Source organism: Leucoraja erinacea, chromosome 25 (assembly GCF_028641065.1).
Source record: "Leucoraja erinacea ecotype New England chromosome 25, Leri_hhj_1, whole genome shotgun sequence".
Taxonomy (NCBI): domain Eukaryota; kingdom Metazoa; phylum Chordata; class Chondrichthyes; order Rajiformes; family Rajidae; genus Leucoraja; species Leucoraja erinaceus.
Window position 1 is genome coordinate 21,612,530 of NC_073401.1, and position 26,195 is coordinate 21,638,724.

General features: G+C 39.5%; 1 protein-coding gene across 1 annotated transcript in view; it reads left to right on the top strand.

Moving 5' to 3' along the window:
* The window catches only part of gcn1 (GCN1 activator of EIF2AK4), an 82,851-nt gene that overhangs the window by 21,945 nt on the left and 34,711 nt on the right, over positions 1-26,195 (top strand). Inside the window, exons 16-34 of the mRNA XM_055656016.1 lie at positions 347-439; positions 892-955; positions 1,654-1,813; positions 2,430-2,619; positions 3,996-4,120; positions 5,335-5,513; positions 6,408-6,501; positions 6,931-7,044; positions 8,529-8,727; positions 9,279-9,434; positions 9,889-10,067; positions 11,280-11,360; positions 15,028-15,171; positions 17,663-17,790; positions 18,673-18,862; positions 19,879-19,949; positions 21,012-21,177; positions 24,303-24,497; positions 25,418-25,664. Coding sequence (XP_055511991.1) covers positions 347-439; positions 892-955; positions 1,654-1,813; positions 2,430-2,619; positions 3,996-4,120; positions 5,335-5,513; positions 6,408-6,501; positions 6,931-7,044; positions 8,529-8,727; positions 9,279-9,434; positions 9,889-10,067; positions 11,280-11,360; positions 15,028-15,171; positions 17,663-17,790; positions 18,673-18,862; positions 19,879-19,949; positions 21,012-21,177; positions 24,303-24,497; positions 25,418-25,664 — 2,775 coding nt within the window. The remainder of the gene's footprint in view (positions 1-346; positions 440-891; positions 956-1,653; positions 1,814-2,429; positions 2,620-3,995; positions 4,121-5,334; positions 5,514-6,407; positions 6,502-6,930; positions 7,045-8,528; positions 8,728-9,278; positions 9,435-9,888; positions 10,068-11,279; positions 11,361-15,027; positions 15,172-17,662; positions 17,791-18,672; positions 18,863-19,878; positions 19,950-21,011; positions 21,178-24,302; positions 24,498-25,417; positions 25,665-26,195) is intronic.

The following is a 26,195-nucleotide window of genomic DNA, read 5'->3' on the forward strand; positions in this document are numbered from 1 at the left end:
CAAAGATCAAGCAAAGACAGATAATGCGTGTGACTGCAAACCCTAAATCTAACTGTATAAAGGAAATAAAAATAATAAAACAGATGCTTGGGATCTGAAATAATAACAGAAAATGCCGGAAATACTCAGCAAGTCAGACTGTATCTGTATGAGAGGAGAAACAGCTAATGTTCCAGGTTGATCTGACATGACCTCTATGTATGATGGAAATGGCTTACTTCTCTCTATTTATTCCGTACAGTATGGTGGTTTCCTTTGGTTTCCCACCATGTTGGGGACATTTAAGTAATTGTTTAAGCTAATGGTATTACATTTGATGTCGTTCATTTGAACCTTTAATTTTCAGAAAGCAAACTGACAACTTTCTGGGCATTACTTTTGGATGAGAAGAAGCAGTTTTTTACCTCTGAAAAATTCCTTTCTCTTGCTTCAGAGGACGGTGAGTATTTGGAATTTTGCAATGACCATTGGTCAGTTGCCTGTGAACTGTTTCCTGAACAAATTACAATTTTATTAGGTATGAAACATTCATCAAATATTCTGTAACCCCAGTAGTTGCTTTTATGCAATAGGTCTATGACACATTTGTTCTCTGGACTTATACTCCCCAACACGAGAAATTCGAATAATCTAGCTTTAATAATTAATGGTATTAGCATGGCTGTGTTCTCCTCCACCAACTTCCCTGAAGTTACCAGGAACTTGGATGGTCCAAAAGGAGCAGATCAAAGGTTGGGCATCCATGCCTCCTGATACTAAATTAAAGAGGTGGAACTTATGATGATTTAGAACAAACTTTGTTCTGATGAAATTTAGTTTGGCAGTAGAGTTGTTTATTACAACATGCTATGTATCTTTCTTTTGCATTGATTATTTTTTTTTGCTTTGCAGGTCTTTGCACAGTGTTGCAGCTCACTGAGAGACTGCTTTTAGACCTCCCAGAAATCAAGGGCCAGTATGTATTAAATTCATGTTCTCTTTTTATATTATCACCAACTTGAGGTATCGGCATTTTGGTAACCAGATAGTAGTTCAGGAACGCTGTACATTCAGGCAGCTAAGTTTCCTAGTTCCAACGAAAAGTTTCCTAGTTCCTTCTCAACCTGGTGTTCAGAAGTACGTAATTGTGTATAGTTACAGGCTGCATGGCAATGTTAAAAATATTCTGCTGCCCCAACCACTGGCATCATCCAGCTGTCAAAACGTCCAACTCTGAAGCAGATGCTGGTTTGCAAAAAAGGCCACCAATTGCTGGAGTAATTCAGGACAGGCAGCATCTCTGGAGAACATGGATAGGCAACATTTTGGTCAGAACTCTTCTTCAGTCTGGAGAAGCGTCCGAACCCGAAACGTCACCTCTCCATGTTCTCCAGGGATGACGCCTGTCCTGCTGAGTTACTCCAGCACTTTGTATCAAACTCTGAAACTGCTTCGGGTGATGGGGATGGAATAAGTCCATTTAAATTGTTTTCAAATTGTTTTCCAACTTCCATTGACATGATTTTTGATTAACTTGCTGCTTTGGTACTAATCTGATGATCATGTGGGAACAAGCTCCTTGAGTCATAGTCATTTTTAAGACCTGTTTAGAATGTGTTAATATGCTGTGATGCATCCATTCACTGCAAAGTGTGTGATCTCTGCTATTTACAGGATGTACCACAAAGCCTTGGTGACTGTGCTGCTGAGTAAAACGTGGCGAGTTCGGAAACAGGCTCAGCAGACTGTCAGGAAGTTGCTCTCGTCACTGGGCGGTGTTAAATTAGCATACGGGCTGCTGGAAGAGTTCCAAATCATTCTCAACACCCACAAGGTATATAATTTGCATTTGTTAAATTGATGTACATGCATCTCAGAATTGTGAAATATTAATAGAAAATCTCAAAAGTACCTGCGTACTGTGTTATGAAGGAATTTTAAGGTGTATGTTAAGTCATCTGCAGCAGGTGCTGAGATATTTAGATTGAGAGTTGTGTGTGGCTCAATGTTTGATACCAGATAAGTTGGACACCCATTATTTTTGCGTCAGCTCGCACTAAGTGTGCAGCTTCCCTCCGCGTGGATTCGGCCTTCAACTGACGGTGATGTCAAGTTTTACATAAAGACCAACTGCTAACACATCTGGCAAAAATGTCTGAAATGCACAATAAACTTACTTCACAGCACGGCAGATTGACCATCGGGATGGTGTGTGAGAAATTAACACCATTTCTTTGCATGACCGACCTAGCCAAATGTTTGCATGTTCCATTAAATTATTGTAGTTCTTGGATAACGATTAGTGATTAGATGCAATTGCTCAGTAATCATTCAGTTATTTATTGGTTTTATCAAGAGCTGGATTGATCTTGTGTTGTTGGATAAAGGGTATAGATTTCTTTCTTTGCTTTGTTAAGGGATACATCAAAAATAATGCATCTTTTTGTTAGGTGATCCCTCTGGAACGGTTAATAACAGAGTCGGGTGAACCCACGGAAGCTGCAAAGTTTTATGTCCAACCTCGTATACTGGTCGAGACATTATGTGTGATAACAAGTATCCCAGGATTGGAGAATGATGTCATCGAGGCTAAGAAATTGGCCAGAGATATTGTATTTATGGCACATCACCCATCGATAGGTAGGAATCACTAAGTGAACTTATTTTGAAGGCTGTCTCTAACTTGGTTGCATAAAAGTACTAGACATGTGAAGCAAATTCTGCATTATCAGCATAACCCATCTTCACAAATATAAACATTTATAAAAAATGTAAGAACTTACAACCTGCATTATATTGTGTTTCCTACGACCTAAATTGCTTCACAACAACCTAATATTTAGCAGAATTGCTGCTTGATTCTATGTTGTATTAAGATTTTTACCCATCTTGAGGCCATCATTTAAATATTACTCTTCTGCTTTGTCCCAATTTGCTAATGCTCTTTAATAACAACTGCAAATTCCAATTCTGAATTTGCGAAATCTAGATTATTGTTGTTCTATACATTTAAACAATTTCCCTTTTATCAGATTTGACTGCATTTGAGTTTGCCCGCCTTCTCCGGGTCTCATTGATCAGTGAAAGTGACCATCCCTGTTTACCTTGTGTTGCTTCTTTTAACTTCCATTATGTTAGCTCTACATGGTAGGGAATAAAAGCACTAATAACTGAGGTGTCTTTTCCAGACTATAATTTGACGGGAGTATTTTCAGATATGTTACAACACAAAATATGGAAAAATGAGAGGAAATCTCAGCAGAGAGGAGCTGTAAAGGCCCTTTGTCTTACCTAACTATAGTTAACTTTACAATTACGGTATTAACCTTATTGGCATATAGTAACAATACTGAGCCTTTTTTCTCCCTGCTCTGTTAGAGGCTAGTTTAGAAAACATGTTTTTATTTATTTTCTTCCCACATTTGTAGTTTTGTCCCCATTAGTCTGTTTTTTTTTACTCTTAAAGCCTCTTAAAATTTTGAGATCATTGTTGCGGTACGTTTAAAAAAAAAAAAACATTTTTAATTTAACAAATCCCATTTAGCAGTTAAGTTTGTTTTGTAGAGAAATGATTCTGGAGAGCTGGGCTTATGGAAATCCATAAGACATGTTATTGAAGATATAATTTTGCATCAGCATCACCTCCACTGCAATTCAATGCCACAACTAAAACCAGTAAATGGAAACCTCCTTTAACAAAATTCTGCATGATATTGGGAATCCAGTGTTCTCCAGTTAAGTCATTAAGTTGCAAGCCCTGATGTGTATTGTTCCTTACACATATTTCCTCTGAGGAATGTTATTATTTATTGATATTATTTATTAACTTTATTCTCAAATAAAGTACCAGTCAAATGCTTTTTCCTCTATACCTGTGATTTGAAATACTTGAACTTAAACCAATTCTTTGGTTTTTGGGTTCTCAAGATGATGATTAAATCTCTAGTTGGGCTCTGCAGTTCACAGATCCATGCTGGTTCTCATCTGTGCTCCCGATGGGACGTTTATTTTTGCAGAAGCTGCTCAAATGGGACTATGGTCAGCCATTCTCCTGAGACTGAAGCTGGACACCTCTGAATTCATTAAAAAGCATCTGACTGACATTCTTCCCAGTGTAAACTCTCAGATAGTCAAGAACCAGGTGAGCTAATATGTCTTTTGCACACCTCATCCATTGCAATCTGATTAGATGATGTTCAACATCCGATGACAATTATTGTATTAGCCAAGCAGTGGTTACAGTTTCCGGAATGGGCATGCATGCAAATAGCCTAATCCTGTATGGTACATGTATAACTGATAGCAGATTTGAACCAAATAAGATTATCGCCACTTTTTTATTTCACTGTGTAATTGCGCAGTGAAAGAGTAAGGGCCTATGGAGGTATCTCAAACCAGAAAGCACAGTTTCAGAATAGAAACATAGAAAATAGGTGCAGGAGTAGGCCCTTCGAGCCAGCACTGCCTTTCAATATGATCATCCAAAATCAGTACCCTGTTCCTGCTTTCCCCCCATATCCCTTGATTCGATTATCCATCAAAAATCGGGATCATAGGAAAATGGAGTATGAATAGTCCAATCAATCTCTTGGACCTGCTTCTCCATTCAATATGTTTATGGCTGATTCAATCTTGATCTCAATACCACTTTGTTGTGCCCTCACTATACCACTTATCTCCCTTATTGTTCACATTATTGTCACGTCTACCTGTGTACAATGAAAAGCTTTTGTCCATGCTAACCAGTCAGTGTAATGACAATACATGATACAATTGAGTTTTGAGTGATGGAGCAAGCTCAAGGGGCAGATGGGCTGATGCTGACCCTGTCCTTGGAGTCATATCCCATGTTTTTAAAAGAAAAATACCAGGCCAAACATATTCTCTCATATTTATTGACAACTTCCACCAAAGACCTGAATGATGAGCTGAAATCAAAACTTTAAATTTTGGGGGAAATTGGCCTTTGGCAATTTTGTATTTCATTCAATATAAATACTGTCAGATCCAACGCAAGATGTTGCATATCTTGTTTATGGGGCTATGATTTTTTATTATCAACATGCAAATACGTTTTATGAGTATCGTCGTTGTATTTTGCTGTATTATGTAATGTTTTAAAATGCAGATTTTAGGCAGCATCTTTAAGGAGGAAAAGAAGATGGTGAGGCAGAGTGGTTTGGTGAGAGAGAGAGAAGGCCTAAAGCACAGCCTTTGTTAGTTGCCTGCATGTAGAGATCAGACTAGTCCGCAATGCAAGGAACACAGTCGGTAGTTACCAACCTAATTAAACATTGTATAATTCACAATTGTATTCTGGTTACAGCTTAATGCTTTAAACCTCCTGTCTCCTAGGCTGTCATCAACACTATAGCTTCCCTGTCGCTCCATGCTTCATCAATTGTATTGCCGCACCTGAGCAGCCTGATCACAAGCATGTTGGAAAACCATGCTTTCCACCTGGTGACTAAAGAGGAATATGAGATCATGCTGGTTCCTGAGGGAGAGCTATACGATAAGTCGTTCATTCAAATGTAAGTAATGACAAAAACCCATTATGTCTCCTGTTAGTCTGCAGAGTGTGTGAAAAATTGTATTCTTGGATAGACACATATTTTGTTCTCATGTTGTAGAGTAATAAAATCTTGTGTTACCCATTCTGTTGACCAAAGTTCTAAAAATGTTCTATGCCATTTTTTGTCTATGTGCCGTGTGTGAATGGAGTTTTCTTCAATGCAGTAGCATTAAGATTTAGTCATGTTGTTTCACAGGTTGTCGATGCAGTCATTATTTTTGGTAACAGAATTTGCTTTTACCTAATGTAGAATCAAAGGTGCAGCAAGATGTATCACTGGAAGTTATTCATGCTTCAGCCAAATATTTGAATTAAATTTGAGGCTGAGGTTGCAATGTAGGTGTTAATGGCACTGGATTCCTGAAACAATTTTTCTTTATCAATTCAGTGATCAAAAAAGTTATTTTGTTATTTCTGTAGTTCATCGGTTCGCTCATGAACACTTTTTCTTGTGCTTTCAGTAGCAATGAAGATCTGAAAGTTGATGTGACCTTTCTTTTTCGTTTTCGTTTTCATTTTCCTGAACACTTCGTACCATATTTCTTTGATGCCTGCCTGTTGACAATTGGACTGCAAAGACAACAAAGGAATTTTCTCTCTCCTGTATTTTCCATCTACCCTTTCATTACACCTGGGAGGATGATGGTAAAACTTTGGTTCCAAATAATATGGGGTCAATCGGTAATTGATGACCCCACTAACAGAACAAAATGATATATTTTTTTCCTCTGGTGTCCTGTTTCTTCCAGTTATTTACATGATGGTGAGAAGCAGAATTGATGAATCGCCTGATCTTTCACTTACTGGTCAGTATTGTTGGTTATAATATAGGATTCATTCTGTTTTGTGCTAGGACTCAACAGGAAACCACAAAGAAGGCCAATCTGAAACGAGAGAACAAAGCTTATTCATTCAAGGAACAAATCATTGACTTGGAACTTAAAGAGGTATTTAACAAGATATTTTCACGTTCCTGCTTAATTTGTTTAGATTTTTTTTGTATCTGCAAAGAGCTGCATTCTCGCCATAATTTTATAACTTTGATAATGCATCATCTCTATACCATAAATTTGCTCTCTCACTGAAGAGAACTGCACCTTCTCAAATTCAAGAATCCTATGGCTATTTGTAAATGGTTTCTTAAGTGACTAAAGTAGTAAATGTTCACGTTTGTGACTTGCTTTTGCGCTTCACTTTTGTGACCTGTTGAAATTCAGCAGGTAAAACGTCACACACTGAGATGAGGAAGGAGTGTGAAATTGACATTAATTCATGATTAAAGTTTAGGCAAGCTTGATTTGAGTTTACTGTTAACTAATAACTGGTGAATAGCAGAGAATTTAAACCACGTTTTAAAATTAAATAATTTCTGACAGGAAATTAAGAAGAAGAAAGGTCTGAAGGATGAGGTGCAGCTGAGCAACAAACAGAAGGAGATGCTGCAGACCCAGCTGGAAAGGGAGTCGTCGACCAGGAAGCGATTGAAGCAGGTACAAAAAAGGAATGTGCACCGCTGAAAAGCCCAAATACTTTGAGACAACAGTCTAAATTTGCAGAGGATTTTTGTTTAACTTTGATTTTGGGTGATTTCATTTTCTTATGGCACTTACACCAGCACTTTGTGTCCTTTTGTGCATTAACCAGCATCTACAGTTCTTTGTTTCTGCCGGATGACATGCTCTTGAACTTTCAGAAGGCCAGTAATTAATTCTTAAACAAAAGGCTGCTGAGCATTATTGAGTCAATAGCGATATCAATAAGAAATTAGCTCAAGATTGAAAATAGTGTTTTGGGAATTGTGTTTTCAGACCAGAGAGAGGGACAATGATTCCCCTGGGTCAGTCCAGGAGATATTGCTTATACATTATTGAATATGCTGGTTGCATTTTTAAATACTGCAAATAACACATAATTGAAAATGTGACAGAGACTGAAATAGCCGATTTCATAGGGACTTGGGCTATTGGAATGGGTAGGCGTATGCTGATGAAATTTAATGCATTGATCTACAAAGTGATCTAATTTGGGAAAAATGAGGAAAGATAAAATATAATCACTGATACATTGCCTCGTATCATTATAGAATTGTATCTGCATACATCTTCAAAGGTGGCAGGGGGTTTGAAAATTTCATCTGGCCATTAAAAATAGAGGCAAGGAGGTTATCTTGAGCTTTTGTGATTCCCTGTTAGGCTACAAAGTGCTGCATCTATTGTTGGAAACTGCATTAGGAAGTATGCAAGCATCCCAGAGAGTGTGCAGAAAAGATTTACTAGAGCTGTTGATATTAGATGCAGGATTTAATTATAATGACAAATGAGACAACTTCTGATCATTCTCCATGGAGCGTACAAGCTTGAGAGGGGAACAAAATCATGACACCTTTAGATACATAAATAGGGAGAAACTTTTCTCAGAAGCTGCATGGTCAAGAATGGAAATGCAATTTAAAGTGATTGGGAAGGGATCAAAGGATGATGTGAGAAAAAGTCATTTTAAGCATTGTGTGGTTATGATCTAAAAACACTGACTGAAAATGTGGTGGATATAGATGGACATGTGGTTTTCAAACTGAAAGTGGAACAGTTGCAGGGCTAGAGGCAAAGAGATGGGAATGAGGTTGACTCAATTACCATACAAAGAACCAGAATAGTGAGCGCTTGGAATCGTAATCCAATTGATCTGAGGACAGCTGATAAATTTTGGTTTGGAGGGTATTTGTCGTGCAGGTAATGAGAAATTGTATTTTAAATTGAAATTTAAAATTCGCAAATTCCTGCATTATGCAACATGAACATGTCCATCTTCCAGAGCAGGTTTCGAGATTGAACCTGTGTGGTGAATGCAAAATATTGTTGGCCGGCTATTCCATATTTATTCACCTGTTCCCCATACGCTGGCTAATTGTTGAACCATTTTTGAATGCCTTCATTGAGCTTTTGAAGAAACAGATTCCAATTTTGTGTTCCCACAGTTAGATGAGGATTTGCAGGCTGCTCTAAACGTGCTGAACGCCATCATAAAGAGGAACCCCCGTGGTTTGTCACCGCAGATCCCTGGGTTGATTCGTCTGTTCCTCCCACTATTCCAATCACCACTCGTTGCTCCCAGACTTAAGGAAACATTCCTGGCTTTGAGTGCGTGTGTCTTGACAGCAGATCTAAAAAACCTGGGTATGTATTAATCATTAATTCATCCTGAAATAAACAGCTACTGATTATTTTTTTCTTTGTTTGATCTTATTCATTTTCTGGGATTGTGACTTTGCTGACATTTATTGTCTACACCTTTATGCCACTGCTAAGGTAACGCTGAACTGCTGAGAGTGCTGATAGGAAGGGGGTTGGATCATTTGATTACTTGAAAGCAAAGGCTGACCAATCCTTTGGATTTGGAGGGCCACATCTAAGCTGAAGCAAAAAAAGGGTGGCTGAAAATACTATTGTCTGAAATTACTGATATTGCCTAAAAACATGCAACATCATTGTCTTTTAGTGTATGAGAATAAAATATTGATTGTCTCCTCAAACGTGTACCCCCAACATGATTTGACAATGTTAACTGCATGCTTGCTGTCAAATACTTAAGTTATGACCAAACAGAAGAGTTCTAAAGAGAAATATCAAGTCCCAGTCGTTCATGGATGTGGCCTTTAGTGCTTCACAACCTCAGAATGGCATCATGGTGAACATGTATCTTACCGTAAAATCTATATTTGATTCAGGCTGCCTCGTTGGTAATGTCACTCTCCGGCTGTTAAAACCTGCATGCAGTTTGGATGATGCTTGGTGTCAAGAAGAACTCCAAACAGCAACTGCCCGTGCTGTGTGTCTGCTGCGCTCACGTACTGTGCCTAACCGTGTTGGCAAAGTTGAGGCAGGTACGTCATATACTGAAATTACATTGAGGAAAGATCCCGACCCGAAACATCCATTCCCTCCACAGACGCCTGACCTGCTGAGTCCCCTCAGCACTTTGTTTTACTGAAATTGCAATGTTTTGTTGTGGTCGTCATTTATTGAATCAAATGACCTCTAGTTTTTAATAAATTCAAATCTATATTTACTGAGCATTTTAATGGACAAGTATATCTTCCCTCTCATTGATGCTCCTGTATGCTTTATCCCGTGAGCGTGAGAGTTTTTAGTCCAGATGGGAAGTCGTTTTAATGCATTTTCATAGCATATGAATACATATTGGACAGCTATTGTGATATTTCTCTCTGGTGATTATTTGGAGTACCACATTGTTTTTTAACGTTCAGGATTGAGATTCTGGAAGACCTGCCTTGATCACCGCTTTAAGCATCATTTCCTTTTTGTTGTCCCTTGCAGGTGTGAAACCTCTTACAGCTCCTGCCTTTGCATATTGCTTCCCACTATTAAAGATAGTCTTGACAGACACAGTAAATGACAGTGAAGAAAAGGAGGGTATGTTGATTCAGGCACTTCAAATGATCAATGAACATGCTCAGCTCCGATCAATGACTGACGGCTCCCTGCTGATTGATGAGGTGATGGTTATACTTTTTCATTTTGTCTTTTAAAAAGAATGTACCTATGTTATAAAGTTATTGTTCAAAATTACCCTGACAGTGAACAGAACAATCAAATTGTACGTTCAGTATTATAAAATTTAGTGGCAGCATTTTGCAAATCAGTGAGGATTAGTTCATGTGATAGATCATTATATCTGCAGGGTAGATTTACTGTAAATGGATTGCTAGATGGAAGATCTTTTGGTCACAGCCCCACTTATTGGTTGGAAAGTGATCTTGAAATGTGATCTCTGGTTCTGAATAAAATCCATTCAACCTTCATGTGGATTATTGTGCATTTATCACAAAAAAGAGACTTTGCAGCACCCCATAAAATCGTAATTGCCTTTCAAACTGCCGAAGGGGCTCTTTCTGAGGATGGCTAACCTTGCTGGCAAGGCCTTGGGCATTGAGCAATTCATGTGTTCTCTCTGGCTTTTCCAACTTTTCAAGTGCATGCTCATCCAGTGCTTTCAAGATGGGCTAATTCTACTTAGTTGCTGTCATAGGAAGAAAGCGTATTCAAATAGTGGCTTCCATTTTCTCCGGTTGCTTTACAGCCATTATAGTACTTCTGAAGTTTAATTATGGGTTATGCCCTAGGGCTGAGCCAAAGCTGTCTGACTTAACTTCGCCAACATGCAAGGTCCAATCTTTTTCAGCCACTGAGTCTCCAAGCTGAGTGTTTGAAGAATAGTTGGATGGACATCAAAGTAAGGATTGGGATGTTGAAAGAAGTGAACAGGGATGTGGATGAGACATTAAATATGAAATAAAAATTAAAAAATGAAGCCACAAGAAAGGAAAATTATCAAGGATAATAGAAAAAGGCTTTGTTTTATTGGAGCTATAACCACCACATTTTATTGGAGCTATAACCACCACATTGCTGAATGCTGACAGATGATCAAATGGTACATGTCTATGTGATTATCTGTGGCTGTGTGTGAAAGATATTGTCCAACTGTTGCGATGACAGCCTAGAATATGGTGTAGGCATTTGCCGATGGTGTAAGCAATCGGGTTCAGTCAGCCTTAAAGGGTAGCAACCTCTGTGTATCATAGCGTAGGATCCAAAGGTGCCAAAGCAGCCCAGCCCAGCTTATGACTATTAGATGGTCATTCATGTAACAATTAGAATATTACATTGATGAAGTGCTTTAAATGGATTAATAATTGTTTTGACAGAGTGGACCTGAACTGCTGCCTCGGATGGCAATGCTGCTCCTGCTCACCAGGGTCATGGCCACAGGCTCACCACGACTCCAGGTACATTTCCAACCACCTCCATTTGTTGGGCATAAATTATGATTTTACTCACATTTCGCGATTGGGTGCACTTAATTTTTGTAGATTATATTTTAATAAACTTCATTTAATTCGGCTTTTTTTTTGAACTAGTGGTTCTGACACTAAGATTCATCTTTGAGGTTATTGGTCAGGGCTTATAGTTGATTTCCATTCCAGTTAACTTGCTTGGACCACAGCATTGCTGCCGTTTATGAATAATTCAGTTTCCCTTCATTCCTGATCTATGGCAATCTGATCTGTGATACCATGCACACAATTTCATACTCTTCCTTTTCTACTTGAGATGATATCCACTTGAGTCTCTATGGCTTCTATTTCTTTTCTCACATACCTGGGGACATTTTCTGTAAGACAGTACATACCCATGAACAGAGCCCCCACTGCTTGTTAATGAGAATTATTTTAATCAATTTCTTCTGACCTCTACCACTTAATTTAAATCTATGTAACCTAATTACTGACTCATTTGCAAAGGACATGAATGTTTTCTCTTACCCTGTGCAGAACTCCTGTGATTTTATAAAACCCAACTAAGTCTTACCTTTGTTCTGAGGGAATTGACCTCCAACCTAGTTGGTCTCATTGCAAACCACAATTCTACAGCCTTGGTAGCATCCTTGTTTAATCTGCTCTGTCTCCATTAATTCTTCCACACCCTCGTGGTTGAGTCATAATCCGAATTGTACACTAGGTGTGCCCGAACTAATGTTTTGCATACTTCTAACATTACCTTTTTGCTCTTGTGTGCTGTGCCCAGCTAATAAAGGCAGGAATCCAATAAGCTTCCTTAAATTCAATATTTATCTCACTTACTATCTTCAAGCATTTGGATGCATGTACTCCAGGGTTCCTCTGCTCCTGTACATGTTGGTATCCTACTGTTTATCATGCCATCCTTCCATCATTGACCTTTCCAAAATTCTTTATCTCATACTTCACTGAGCTGAAACCTATTTGCCTCTTTTGAGCTTGCTTAACTAGTCCATCAATGTCCTGCTGTTGCCCAAAATAGAATTATATATTGTTTACGAGACAAGCAGGCTATTTGACTCATTGTGAAGTTGCCAGTCAAAAGAAAAACATAATCCCACTTATTGCACCATCTCTGTACCCCTATAGATCACATTCTGGAACTTTATCAATGTGATGAATGTTTCCATCTACTTCTTTTACCCTTGGGTACTCACTTTTTCCACTTTCTCTTTGATCCCATATTTTTTTGACCAACCTACCAAATGAGATTTTGTGAAAAGACTTGCTAAAATCCAAGTAGAAAACAGCCACATCAGCCTCATTGGCCCTCCTTGATTCTTCCTCAAAAAACAATGTATGTTAGCCCACACAACCTTCCCTCTTAATTCCATTCTGACAGTCTTTGATTCATTTGTGTCTATTTAATTGAAGGTTAATACTGTCCCTCAGAATTGATTCCAATCATTCTATCTGAGAATTTAAGTTAATTCACATCTAATTGCTTGGTATATTCCTTCCTTCTCCTTTAAACAACATCATAATTTTAAGAAGGGTCTCAACCCAAAACGACACCCATTCCTTCTCTCCAGAGATGCTGCCTGTCCTGCTGAGTTACTCCAGCATTTTGTGTCTTATCGTACACATCATAATTTTAATCGTCTTCCATTCTTCTCGGAAGCATTAAAATGCTGAGAAATCTTTGCAGTTTCCTTCATTTTCAGAGAATGGGATGATTGTTTATTTAAGTCTGTGGAGGGAATGGACGGACAACATTTTGGGTCAGGATCTTTCCTCAGATTGAGCAATCTGAAGGAGGGTCCCAACCCGAAACAACATCTACCGATTCACTCCACTGATGTTGTCTGACCCACTGACTTCTTCCGGAACTTTGATTTTCTACATTCCCCTTAATTTAATTGTAAACTTCCTGAACACTCCATGTTTTGTTTTTTCTGCATTAACCACTTATTGTCTAATGTAAGCTTCATTTTTGTTTTTTGCCTTAACCACTGCGCATATTGTTCAGATTTCTCGTTTTGACAATCCCATCCCTTTTCTTAATGTGAAAATGTTTACCTTGAACCATTCAACCAGTTTTGAAGCCATTGCCAAATTTCTTAATTATGACATCCCTACTTAAGTCAAAATCATTTCAATATCCCATACGAAAAAGTGGCTTACTCGGTGCACCAGTTGCCATGTTGCTCATTGAGCAGAGCAATTTTTGACCCAACTTATTGCTTTCCTTTGGGTCCCATAGACCTTTAGGTTCTTGATGGATCTCCCATGTTGCATTTGGTCAATTGTCTCACTAAGATCATGTATACCACATCAGATATCCTGGTTATCTCAAAAATACTTTTAATTAAGTTATACAGGATCTTTCATCCCTTATAACATCTTTGTTGACTGTCCTTCTTTCGCTTATTCCTCAGTAAAAGCAGATTTATGTTGTCACTCAATTTATACCAGAAGATTATTAATTTAAGCTAATAATTTTTCTGTAACTGCCTAATTCAATGAGTGCAGCTGCAGTAACTTGAATATTGATGTCTTCAGAGAGTACGTATACTTAGAGCATTACATTTTATATTACATCCAGAAATTAACGGGTAACATTTTGTGCCATGCGATTTACCTGATAGATGGTGCAATTAGATAAGATTGCTGAGCAAGGATCCATAAACAGCATTAAACCATGCCATCATCTTCCATGGAGCCGCAAACAACTGCAAATCATGGTTTACAAAACAAAGGCACACCGTTTTGGAGAAACTTAGTATGTCAGGCAGCATTTCTGGAGAATGTGAAGCAGTGACATTTCAGGTCTGGACCCTTCTTCGGACTTCAATCTTATTCAATTTCCTTATCCAATCTTCAAGGTGGTGGGACCCACTTTCCCTAGACTACCTATCCTCCGGCCAATTTTCCCTCTAATCCTCCCACTCATGATCTTCCTTCATTCAATTTCCCTGCCTCTCCCCTTTCAGCCACGCACTGCAAGCCATACGTCTGAAGAAGGGTCCCAACACGAAATGTCACCTATCTATGTCCTCCAGAGATGCTGTCTGACCCGATGAGTTAGTTACTCCAGCACTTTGTGTCAACATCTTCCATGTTTATTCTCCAGATTCTGCAAAGAGTGTTCATGTTCATGGAAAAGCAGCAAGTAGATGGAAAGAGAACATTCGATTCCAGTTAATTTGTAAAATGTCAAAATCACATCTGTGATTGGTTAACTTGCAGAGTTACTCACAGCTGGCAGAATAGGCCATTACAAGAAACTGGCTTGCAGTGGACACACCCAGACTTAGACAATGGTTAGACATAGAACAGGAAATATTTGTCATGGAGAAAATGACATATTCTCTAAGCGTGAAAGAAGACGAGTTTAACAGAAAATGTGAAAAATGGATTAGGTATAGAAATAAAGACATCAACACTGTATAATTTTATTGACAATAATGTAAGTTATTGGAAAATGTTTTAATAAGAAGATAGTTCTGTATACTGCATCATTAATTGTAAACTGAATCCCCCGCTGCACTGTTGTACGTTTCACTGCATTGTTGTATGTTTCGTTGTTTTATTTGTGTATACATAAAAGCAATAAAGACTAATGTGGAAAAAAAAATCACATGTGTCCTTTTAGGTACTGGCTTCCAATACTCTGACATCCTTGTGTGCCAGCAGCAGTGGAGAAGAAGGATGTGCATATGCTGAACAGGAGGAGATTGATGTCCTCTTACAAGCTCTGCTGTCACCGTGTTCAGCAGTGCGGGATGCTGCTCTCAGGGTAACAAAGCTTCCATTAACATTTTCTGTTTATTAACATTGAAATACGTGGGTCATTGGGTAGCTGCATTGGTTCCTGAAGGGATCTTTCCACTGGAATTTCAATGGGTTTGGTGTTTTAGACGTAAAGGAGGCATGATTCCTCACTGGCACGTGATACAAAACCCCTGCATATGGTTGACCACGAATTAACGGGTCCTTTACCGAATAGCAGGCAGTGACTAGTGGGTTGCCGCAAGGCTCGATGCTCGGACCCCAGTTGTTAACAATATATATTGACAATTTAGACGGGGGAATTAAATGTAACGTCTCTAAGTTTGCAGATGACACAAAGCTGGGTGGCAGTGTGAGCTGCGAGGAGGTTGCTATGAGGCTGCAGGGTGACTTGCAGCCTCAGAAGCATGGCAGATGCAGTATAATGTGGATAAATGTGAGGTTGTCCACTTTGATGGCAAGAACAGGAAGGCAGATATTATCTGAATGGTAGACACACCTTCGTCAGTCTGAAGAAGGGTCTCGCCCCGAAATGTCCTTCTCTCCAGAGATGCTGCCTGTCCCGCTGAGTTATTCCAGCATTTTTGTTGGAGTATACTCCTCCTAATCTGACACCATTCAGATAGTAGGTAAAGGGTAGGTGGGTAGAGACCTGGGTGTGCTTGAACATCAGTCACTGAAAGTAAGCATGCGGGTACAGCAGGCAGTGAAGCAAGCCAATGGCATTTTGGCCTTCATTGTAAGAGGATTTGAATTTAGGAGCAAGGAGGTCCTACTGCAGTTGTACAAGGCCCTGGTGAGACTGCACCTGGAGTATTGTTTGCAATTTTGGTCTCATAATTTGAGGAAGGACATTATTGCTATTGAGGGAGTGCAGCGTAGGTTCATGAGGTTAATTCCCGGGATGGCGGGACTGATGTATGATGAAAGAATGGGTCAACTGGGCTTGTATTTGCTGGGATTTAAAGGATGAGAGGGGATCTTATAAAATTATCTATCTATATATCTATAAAACTCTGGGGCCATCCGACCGACTGCCGACCGGCGCCCTTCCTGCCTTTCGATTCGTGCCCGATACTCGCAGATGTCCAATCGGAATGGCCGATGCTCGCAGATGTCCAATCGGAATGGATTAATTTGCATGTACGGCTGCCGGCTGCATTTCTTCCTTTGATTCATTGCCACGCCCAATCCAGACGCTCAATCTCCGAGATATTTTCCATTTCGGCAGAGATTTCGCTTTTCTTTCTAAGTATCCGCTCCTCATTTCATTTCGTCGTGTTGAAGTACACGTTTTTAATCAAATCCTTCTCCCCCCCCCCCCCCACCCACCCCCAAGTATTTCAAAAATAAACAGGCTTCTCCATTTACATGTCAGCTTCCAACACACTTCGAAACAAAGTTGCAAGACAGGAACACTGAACTTTTCACTGCTGCAGCAGGCAGGGAAGGTGTCATTGGATTTTTTTTTTTAATCCACTGCTGAGGGAGGCACGGCAGTGCTGGAATCTTACTTTTGGGAACGGCTTCAGTTCCATTGGAGGAGACGAGTGCATGGTGCAATATTGGTTTGGGGGATCACACCATTGGGGGAGCAGACCCAACGGGTCTGCACTTGGTCTAGTTACATATAAAATTCTTAGTGGATTGGACAGGGTAGATGCAGGAAAAAATGTTTGTGATGTTGGGAGAATCCAGAACCAGGGGTCACAGTTTAAGAATAGGCCATTTAGGACTGAGATGAGGAAAAACTTTTTCAACCAGAGAGTTATGAATCTGTGGAACAAAAGGCAGTGGAGGCCAATTCACTGGATGTTTTCAAAAGAGAGTTAGATTTAGCTCAAAGGGCTAAGGGAATCAAGGGATATGGGGGAAAAGCAGGAACAGGGTACTGATTTTGGGTGATCAGCCATGATCATCATATTGAATGGCGTTGCTGGCTCGAAGAGCCAAATGGCCTACTCCTGTACCTATTTTCTATATTTCTTTGTTTCTGAGACCCTTCTTCTGACTGATGTCAGGAGATTGGGCAGTACAGAGATAAAATGTTGTCTGAGATAGTAAGACTGGTCAGAGGGGATGGAGAGAGGGAAAGCAAGGGCTGCTTGAAGTTAGAGAAGCTAATGTTCATACCGCTGGGGTGTAAGCAAGCCAAGCGAAATATGAGGTGCTGACCATCCATTGATAGCAATTGGACAAGCCCGAGGGGGATTCTGCCTGCTGCATTTGAATATAGTATCATGAATTATTTTCGCCCTCTGAGTTGCATACTCTCAGTCCCCACATTGGTGCTTTACATCCTTATTTTGCATTATGTCACCTTAGATTTTGCACTTGGGTCTCTGAAAGTGGATGTGAACTAGCAGCCTTTTAGCACTAAGTGCTACTGCCATTGACACGTGGCTGACACCTTTTAAGGTTCTGTAATTTGTTCTATTGAAGTTTAAGGCAGGCTTAATAGATGGTAGAAGTCACCCTGTGCTTCTGCTGTTTTGCAGGGATTGCTGGAGATGAACATGGTGCTGCCCACTCCAGACAGTGATGAGAAGAATGGATTGAACCTACTGCGCAGACTGTGGATTTGCCAGTTTGACGTCGATGATGAGAGCAGACTGCAGGCTAAAAAGTAAGGACTTGTTTACTGGCAACCTATTGTGATGATAAGAGTGCTTATAACTTAATGTTTCTTCATTAGTTTTTGAGTAGTCTATCATCGCACAATAAAAGTACTCATTGAGTATGCCCTATAAGCCTACTACATATCCAACCTCCAGTTATAAGAAGTCATTATGATTTTATTTTTCCTGGTACCATTGTGATTTGCAGTACAATTCTGTGGAAATACTGCTCTCTTGGGATGGCTTCTTCTAAAATAGATATTAAACCTTTGGTCTCACAGCTGTTGCAAGAGATCCCATGGCACTAGTTTAAAGTAGAGGAAGGAAGTTATTAGTACTGTCTGAGACTTAGTACTGTTCTTTAATCAACATTACTAAAACTGATTGATTATTTTCATTGCCGTTTCGAGGAGCTGGTTAATGAAAATTGGTTGTTTCCCCCAGCATTATAGAAGTGATTATGTTTTGAAAAGTATGGAATTGACTGAGATATTTTAATGTTCTTTGTTTATAAAAGGTATTCCGTTGTGATTAGTTTTGTTCCATTATAAAAGATAAGTGATTTGAAATGTTTTGATATCTTATTTTAATTATGTTATACAGACCACTAAATATATTAGATAGATGCAAAAAGCTGTAGTAACTCAGCGGGACAGGCAGCATCTCCGAAGAGAAGGAATGGGTGACGTTTAGGGTTGAGACCCTTCTTCAGACTTCACCCGAAACGTCACCCAGCCCTTCTCTCCAGAGATGCTGCCTGTCCCGCTGAGTTACTCCAGCATTTTGTGGCTACTTTATCTGTTTGTTTGGGCTCTGCATCAGATAAACGATTGTGGGATTCTCGACAGTGATCATCTAAATGCTCCTTTATGATTCCTTTTATGTCTCAGGTTGTGGGACGCCATGGCACTGGAGTTGCAGCCAAACCTCTGCTCACTACTGATTAAGGATGTGATATATCATGAGGAAGCAATACGCCAAGCAGGAGCAGAAGCACTGTCCAATGCTGTGGCACAGTATCAGCAGCAGGCAGCTGAAGTGATGACTAAGCTGATTGAAATTTACCAGGAGAAACTTTATGTAAGAATTTTACGTAAGCTCTATTGTTGAGAAATGTAAGGAAAGAATGCAAAGGATCCTCATCCAAACTTGGATGTGTAGATTCCTGGGTTTTCTTTGCTTGTTAGTTTATGGAAGAACTCTTGAGGAGGGAATTAAGTTTTCCATGGTTAATTCGGTGGAATATTTGTTTTGGGTGATGCTGGCACAAAGTACATTTAGAATCAGATTCAGAATCACACTTTATTCGCCAAGTATGTTTTGCAACATACGAAGAATTTCATTTGCCAGGTCAGTCATACAAATAAAAGCACCAGTTCACTCAAAAACACATTTTAACATGAACACCCACCATAGTGACTCCTACACATTCCTCACTGTGATAGAAGGCGAAATAAAGTTCAAGTCTCTTCCCTTAGTTCTTCCTCGGTCGTGGGCCTCGAGCCTCTGTTGACGGAACGATCTTGACTCCCATAGCCAGCGGTGTTCGGGCCCTCCACGTCAAGGTGATCAGCTCCCGCATGGGGGGGTAAGGGGGTAAATGTCAGCACCCCCGCGGCAGGCGATCGAACCTCGGGTCAGAGCTGGTCGAACCTTCCGCGACGTTGGAGCGTCCCGACTAGCCTCTCCCGACTGCGAGCTTGATGGTAAATCCACGGAGGTCGCATTGGGAGTGATCCCAGGCAAGGGATCAGCTCCGATGTTAAGTCCACGCCCCGCGATAGGGCTCAAAGTCAGTCCGAGGAGCGTTCCAGCTCCATTGATGGAAGGCCGAGAGCCCGCCGGAGAAGGGCGTCCAAAGATTAATCACATCTCCGGCAAGGTAAGAACTTAAAAAAAGAGTTTCCCCCGATCCCCTCCCCCACATAAAACAAACAGAAGAACATTAAAACGTTGAAGTTTTCATTTTGTTAATTAAAGGAGGAAGGAAAATATTTAGAAACTTTTTCTCACGTTCATTCTTTGAGTTCATGTCAATGTTAATTTCTAGCTTTCAGTTGTTAGTAATTGCTGATGAATCTGATTGTTTTGTGCAGAGGCCACCTCCAGTGATGGATGCTCTTGGTCGAGTAATATCCGAATCTCCACCTGATCAGTGGGAAGCCAGGTACGGTATCTGAGCGTTTTGTTAAAGGTAGCTAACATGCAGTGCCTTTTCCTCTGTTGTTCCTCCTTGATGCCATTCATGTACAGTAAACCTAAATCTGAGCTGGAAATTATTTTTGCATGTTATTGCTTGTCATGTGTGCCTTATTGCCAAGGCCAGCATTTATTCCTTATCTATAGCTGTCTAAGCATTCAGTACATGCAATGAAGGACAAATACTCCCTGATATATGAATGCCACATTTACAAATAGCTGTAGCATGTCCCATTATGCCTCAACTATTCCGAAGGGTGGATGGTCATATTGAGGTTTCAACACCCAGCAATTTAAAAACAAATCAAGGGAGGATATATAGCAACATTCATCTCTGACCCATGTGTTGACATTAGAACTCTATTCCACTTGCAAAGAAACTGATTTACAAATTTGGGTTGGTGACTCCTTCGTACATTGGGCTGTAACTGTGCATTGCATCATTCATTGTGGAGTTGAGGGATCTTGACCACCAGCTACAAAGGAATGGTGGCATTTTTAAGTTGAGGTACTTATGCAAATGGTGGCGAATATGAAGGTGGTGTTCCATCAATGCCAGTTTCCCTCCAGGATCTCATCCAAATGGCCAAATTTATTTGACCAAAGTAGTAACTGGTAAAGGAGCTGTTGCTGAGCCTAGCCTCAATTTCTATGCATATGTATACCTTCCAGCAGAGGTCTGTGGACATGCTTGGAGGCAGATTGTATGGGCTCTTTCTTCCCGCTAAAGCAGATGCAAATGTTTTGGCTTAGATAGGCAAAAGGTGCTAGAATAACTCACTGGGTCAAGCAGTATGTCCTGAGAAAAAGGACAGGTGACGTTTCAGGTCGGGACCCTTCAGACAATTTTGCCATTTTTGGCTAGCCCTTCTTGATTGTCTTCCAACAGATACAATTGAAACGAAGATCTCTTAGACCTTTGTGAGACCATTTTACTGAGTATTTGCTTGGGATTTTATGCTCAGGCTTATGTAAACTGCTATTTAACATGTGAGGAAAAGCTTGTAATGGAGTGCTCTCACTTCTGTAGGTGTGGAATTGCTCTGGCTTTGAACAAACTTTCCCAGTATTTTGATGGATCACAAGTCAAGCTCCTATTTCAATTCTATGTGCCGGAAGCCTTGAATGACCGTCACCCTGAGGTCAGAAAGTGCATGTTGGATGCAGCTCTTTCTGCACTTAACACCCATGGAAAGGTAGGTCTGTCTACTGTATGAAGTAACTAACTTTTGTGGCACTGGATTCATGGTGTTCAAACATCAATGATTTGATAATGGTTGACAAATCGTTTATCAAGAATGGACACATTATTTAGGTATGTTACAAAACCTACCTGAATCGTCATTGGGAATCTGCCCAAAGCCATGTCCGCGATTTTGGCGCTGTTTGGAGGGGGCGGGTTTAAAACGCGATTTTTACTAGGCTGTTCTAATCGCAGATGTTCAGCCTAGTAAATCATTAACGAAAAATCGCTGCAAGACCCGGTCGCAAAAGGTATTATTAGTTTAATAGGCCTCGAATAATAGTTATAATAATTTTAAAATCACTCTCTCACTTCGCAACCTCTCGCAGCCCCAGGGTTTTATAAAGCAAACAATTAAAGGTATGTACCTTATTTTTACATTAAATGGGGCGTGTATATAACCCTGTTTATAAAGTTTTCTATAGCGAGTAGTTCATTTTGGGCTTTTTATATCCCGCAGTATTTTTCTCGGCATTTGAGGGCACTAATCCAGCGCGATGTGAACGTTCTACACCAGCACGTTCACAGGAACCCACTAGAAAGCCGATTTAAATGGGCATTTATTTACAGCAATTGAACACTAATTTCCTTCCATTTGGCCTATAAATTAATGTAAATTAGATATAAAAATCATGTTATATTGTGAATTATTTGTGAATAATCTTTGGCCACTTAGGCTATTTAAGAAATGGATAGATGTTTATATCTAGTAATTGAATTTTGATTAAACATGATTTTCTTTTTTAGTATTTACTATTTGTTTTAGCGTTTAACTTTATAATCTCTACCTTTTTTTCTAAAATTGAAAAATTGAGGAAAAACAACGTGTACAGAGTTGCTTATTGGTTGCAGTCTGAGGAGTATGATGATGCTACTGATTATGATATGCCAATGTACCAGCTAGCAGCTGATCTTCTCCATAAAGACTTGGTCTTTTGCTAGAAATTGTAATTTATTTACCTATCCATAACTGGCTTACAGCATATTATACAATAATATTAAAGTTCTGATCTTGAGAATATCACATTTTTGAATTTTCAAGGCAGTCTGGTTGTTTATTACCATTTCTGTCACATCGGTCAATTTTGTAATTAGCTACAATTAGGTAATTAGCTAATTATATGCTTTAATTTCATGTCATCCAAGTAAGATTGTTTTATATTTTTTCGGAATGCTTCAATCTATGATAGGTGAAAATTTCATTCAGTTCTCTTAATTCTTAAGAAAGTTACGGGCTTTTGACTATCCAAGATCACAGCTTTTTTGTAATGTCCATTGAAAATCAATAGGGAACAAGATGCTAATTTCCGAGTATGAAAATGGCCATAACATTTTTAATACTTGAGATATGAAAGTGAATTTGGTGTCAAATTAAACTTGTTGTTATGCTTTATCTGATGGGATAAATTGCAGACTTGATTTTTAAAATCTCAAAATTTTGTAACATTGCTACATTATTGAGGTGCTTGTAGCAGCTGTGGAGCCACTGGGAATCTTAAAAGATCTTAAACCGTAACACAGTCTCTCCACTGGGACGACATTGTCTCTGAGGTAGAGGACTGGAGGGACATGAGCATGAAAATCTTGGTTGACACTCTTTTGCTCTGTTGAAGAGATGCTGTATCATTGGAAGTGCTGTATTTCAGATCAGATATTAAATGCAGGAAATGTTCGCAAGCCACTAGCTGATATATGGCAAGGGTGTTCTGGCCAACGTTTGTCCCTTGCCTAACAGCACTTAGAAAACAAACCACTGCTATTATTATATTTAGTTATGGGATTATTTAATGCCAATTGGCTGTGGCCAAATGATCACATTTTAATCATATTTAATTAGCTGTAAGTGCTTTGGGATGTTGAGGTCATGAAAGAACAGTGTAAATACAACTAAGCTTGCCTTCATTCAAGGATATTGTTTGCCTTCTGAGATGTGGTGAGTATTTCTAATAATTTAAAGAAGTGACTCATGACAATGCCATTCCTTTGTGATCGAGGTATTCTTTAAATGATACCATAATTAGTGGAACAGTAATAAGACAATAGTTGATAAATTGTATTGGAAGTAAATGATTAGCAAACAGGTTATGATACCTTACTTAAGGATGTCACAGTTCATTACTATGCATGTGAAATAGATATAACATGAATTTACAAACTCTGATGGTATAATTCTTGAAATTTCAGAAGATATTTTGAAAGTATATAGATAGGGATTTAAAGAAGGAATTGATGTCGCTGGCTAGTGACTACAAATATGTTTGTAGACTTGCTTCTGTTGGCCAGGTGCACCCATCCCGTTAAATATTTGTTTTAATTGTGAGGAGTGTTAAATGAATGCAAGTTAAGCTCATTGAGCTCATTGCACATGGCCTGTTTGTAGCCCATATCGTGTTTGATTTGTACATTTTTATTTGTTGCTTACCTCCCTAGCTATACCAAATTGTATCTGATTATAACATAACATAAAAAAACGTGGCACTAAAACTGACAAACTGTTATAAATGTTAGACTGCAGTGAGAGCACTTTGCATATTTGGTAGCCATACTCAAGGAAGGATGTGGTGGCGTTAGAGAGGATGCAGAAGGGATCTACAAGGATGATTTTAGAGCTGTGGAATTATAGTTATACAGAGAAACTCTTGAAGATGTGATTGTTTTTCTTGAACTGAGGAGATACAGTCGAGTGGATATTCAATTGACATGTATAAAAAAAATTGGTCTAGTTTTCTCTTCACTTATCAATCAATAAGTTTTGTTTTTTTTCAACAGGCAGATTGATAATGTGGGGGGGGCATAAGTATAACTTAATTAGTGGAAGGATTAGAGAAGTGGTGAAGAAAAATATTTCCATTCAATGTCTGACATGCTGGAGATAAAACCCTACACCACATTAAATGTTGGATGAATTCAATTTATTGAACTCTGGGCTAAGAGTGGGATTAGCTGACATTGCCCAGATTTGCCTAGCATAAACACAATGGCATGAATAATCATCTCATATGCTGTAAATGTGTATTATTCTTTGGTGCCAGACTTTGCAAATTGTTCCAGTAACCTACTGTTCCCTTTTCCCTGTAGGATAATGTCACTTCGCTCCTACCGGTATTTGAAGAGTTCCTGAGAAATGCCCCTAATGATGCTAATTATGATGCTGTGAGGCAAAGTGTGGTCATTCTCATGGGTTCTCTGGCAAAGCATTTGGATAAGAGCGATCCCAAAGTAAAACCCATTGTGGCAAAGCTCATCACTGCACTCTCAACGCCATCCCAACAGGTACTGTACTAATGTACTCCAGTCCTTGGCTCACTGGCAGCTCACTTGGGGATCCTGTTCCAACTCTGGGCACTGCGTCATCGTGTTTAGGCGGGCACTACAAAGCAGTACAGGACGACTACTGTCCCATCCAACACACTGACTTTCCAGGTGAGAGGTTAGAGACTGCCTGTGCTGTCTCAGGAGACTGTAAAAGGCCTTGTGTCAATACTCAAAGATTATCAGGATTCTCCTCTGGATTAAATTTACCTCTCCTGAAATAATGAAATATATTTTAGTCATCGTCACTCTGCAGTTTTTGGATACTTGATGTCTGCAAAATAAGGTGGTGCAGGACCAGGGGCGTTGGTTTAATCCCCGTCTAGGGTTCTGTCACATGGATTTCCTCCTGCTGCTCTGGTTTCATCCACATCCCAATTCTTCTGTATAGGTGGGTTAATTGTTTACTGTGGATTGCCCCTGGAATATTGGTGCGTGGTAAAATTAAGAAGCTGGGGGGAGTTGAGAATGAGGAATTACAAATTGTGAGTTGTGTAAATGGATGATTAATGATCAACGTCGACTCAGAGCGATTGGGGCACGGTTTCTGTGTTGTCTCTTTCTCTGACTGCAAGACTGTAGATGTCAAGTGTCAGCTGTTGCAGCCGTGACCACACTTCAAAAAGTAACTAATGGATTGCAAAGCACTTTGCTGAGCACATCAGGAGCTCAGTACATAGATTCATTCTTTCTTTGCTTCAAAGCTTTAGAATTGGTAATTAATTTATAAATGCCAATGTAATCCTCTGATGTCAAACATTTGGGCCTAGCTATCTTGTATATCAATCTGAATCTACTCAAGATTAGACGTTGTCTATGACTGTGGGCCCTGTTTCACTGTAATTTGTTCCCTGCTGAAGTAAACGTGTTTGCTTTTGTAGGTTCAGGAGTCGGTGGCTAGCTGCCTACCTCCACTGGTACCTGCCATCAGAGATGATGCCGCTGGCATGGTTCAGAAATTGCTGCAGCTATTACTGGAGTCGGATAAATACGCTGAGCGGAAAGGGGCAGCATATGGTCTGGCTGGACTGGTAAAAGGATTGGGGATTCTTGCCCTGAAGCAGCAGGAAATAATGGTGACACTGACAGATGCTATTCAGGACAAGAAGAACTTCCGGAGAAGGGAAGGTGAGAAGAGCATCTGCTTATTACTAAATTTAAACCTCAGAAATCCACGCTGAATGACAACAGTTGATGTAATGGTTGGGATACCACCCACAGCGTCAAAGTCTTTTGCAAATGGGACAGCTCCAAATGTTATTTTAACTGATTTAATGTCTGCATGTAGATGATCTTCTAAAGACCATTGTAAACAGCAGTGCTAATGCACTGTAAAGTGATCATTGCTTTTCCTTAGTCCTCGCTTTGAAAGGTCTGCTGTTGAACAGCTGTTTCAGTGTTAACAACGTCAAAAGTTTCATTTTCAAGTAACTGTTAAGGTATCGTTTTATTTAATTCAGCCCTGTGGGGTAAATTCAGATTTGCTTTCTCTGTATTGTAATCTCGGCACATGATCCACCAATTTAAAAACTTTTCACATTTGTATTTATTGATTGCATCATTTACTGTTGTCTTGCATCATTTACTGTGGCTCCATTGATCAAAGACTGTCATTTAATACAATAGAGGTTTAGGGAAAACTCGTTGAATAAAAATGTA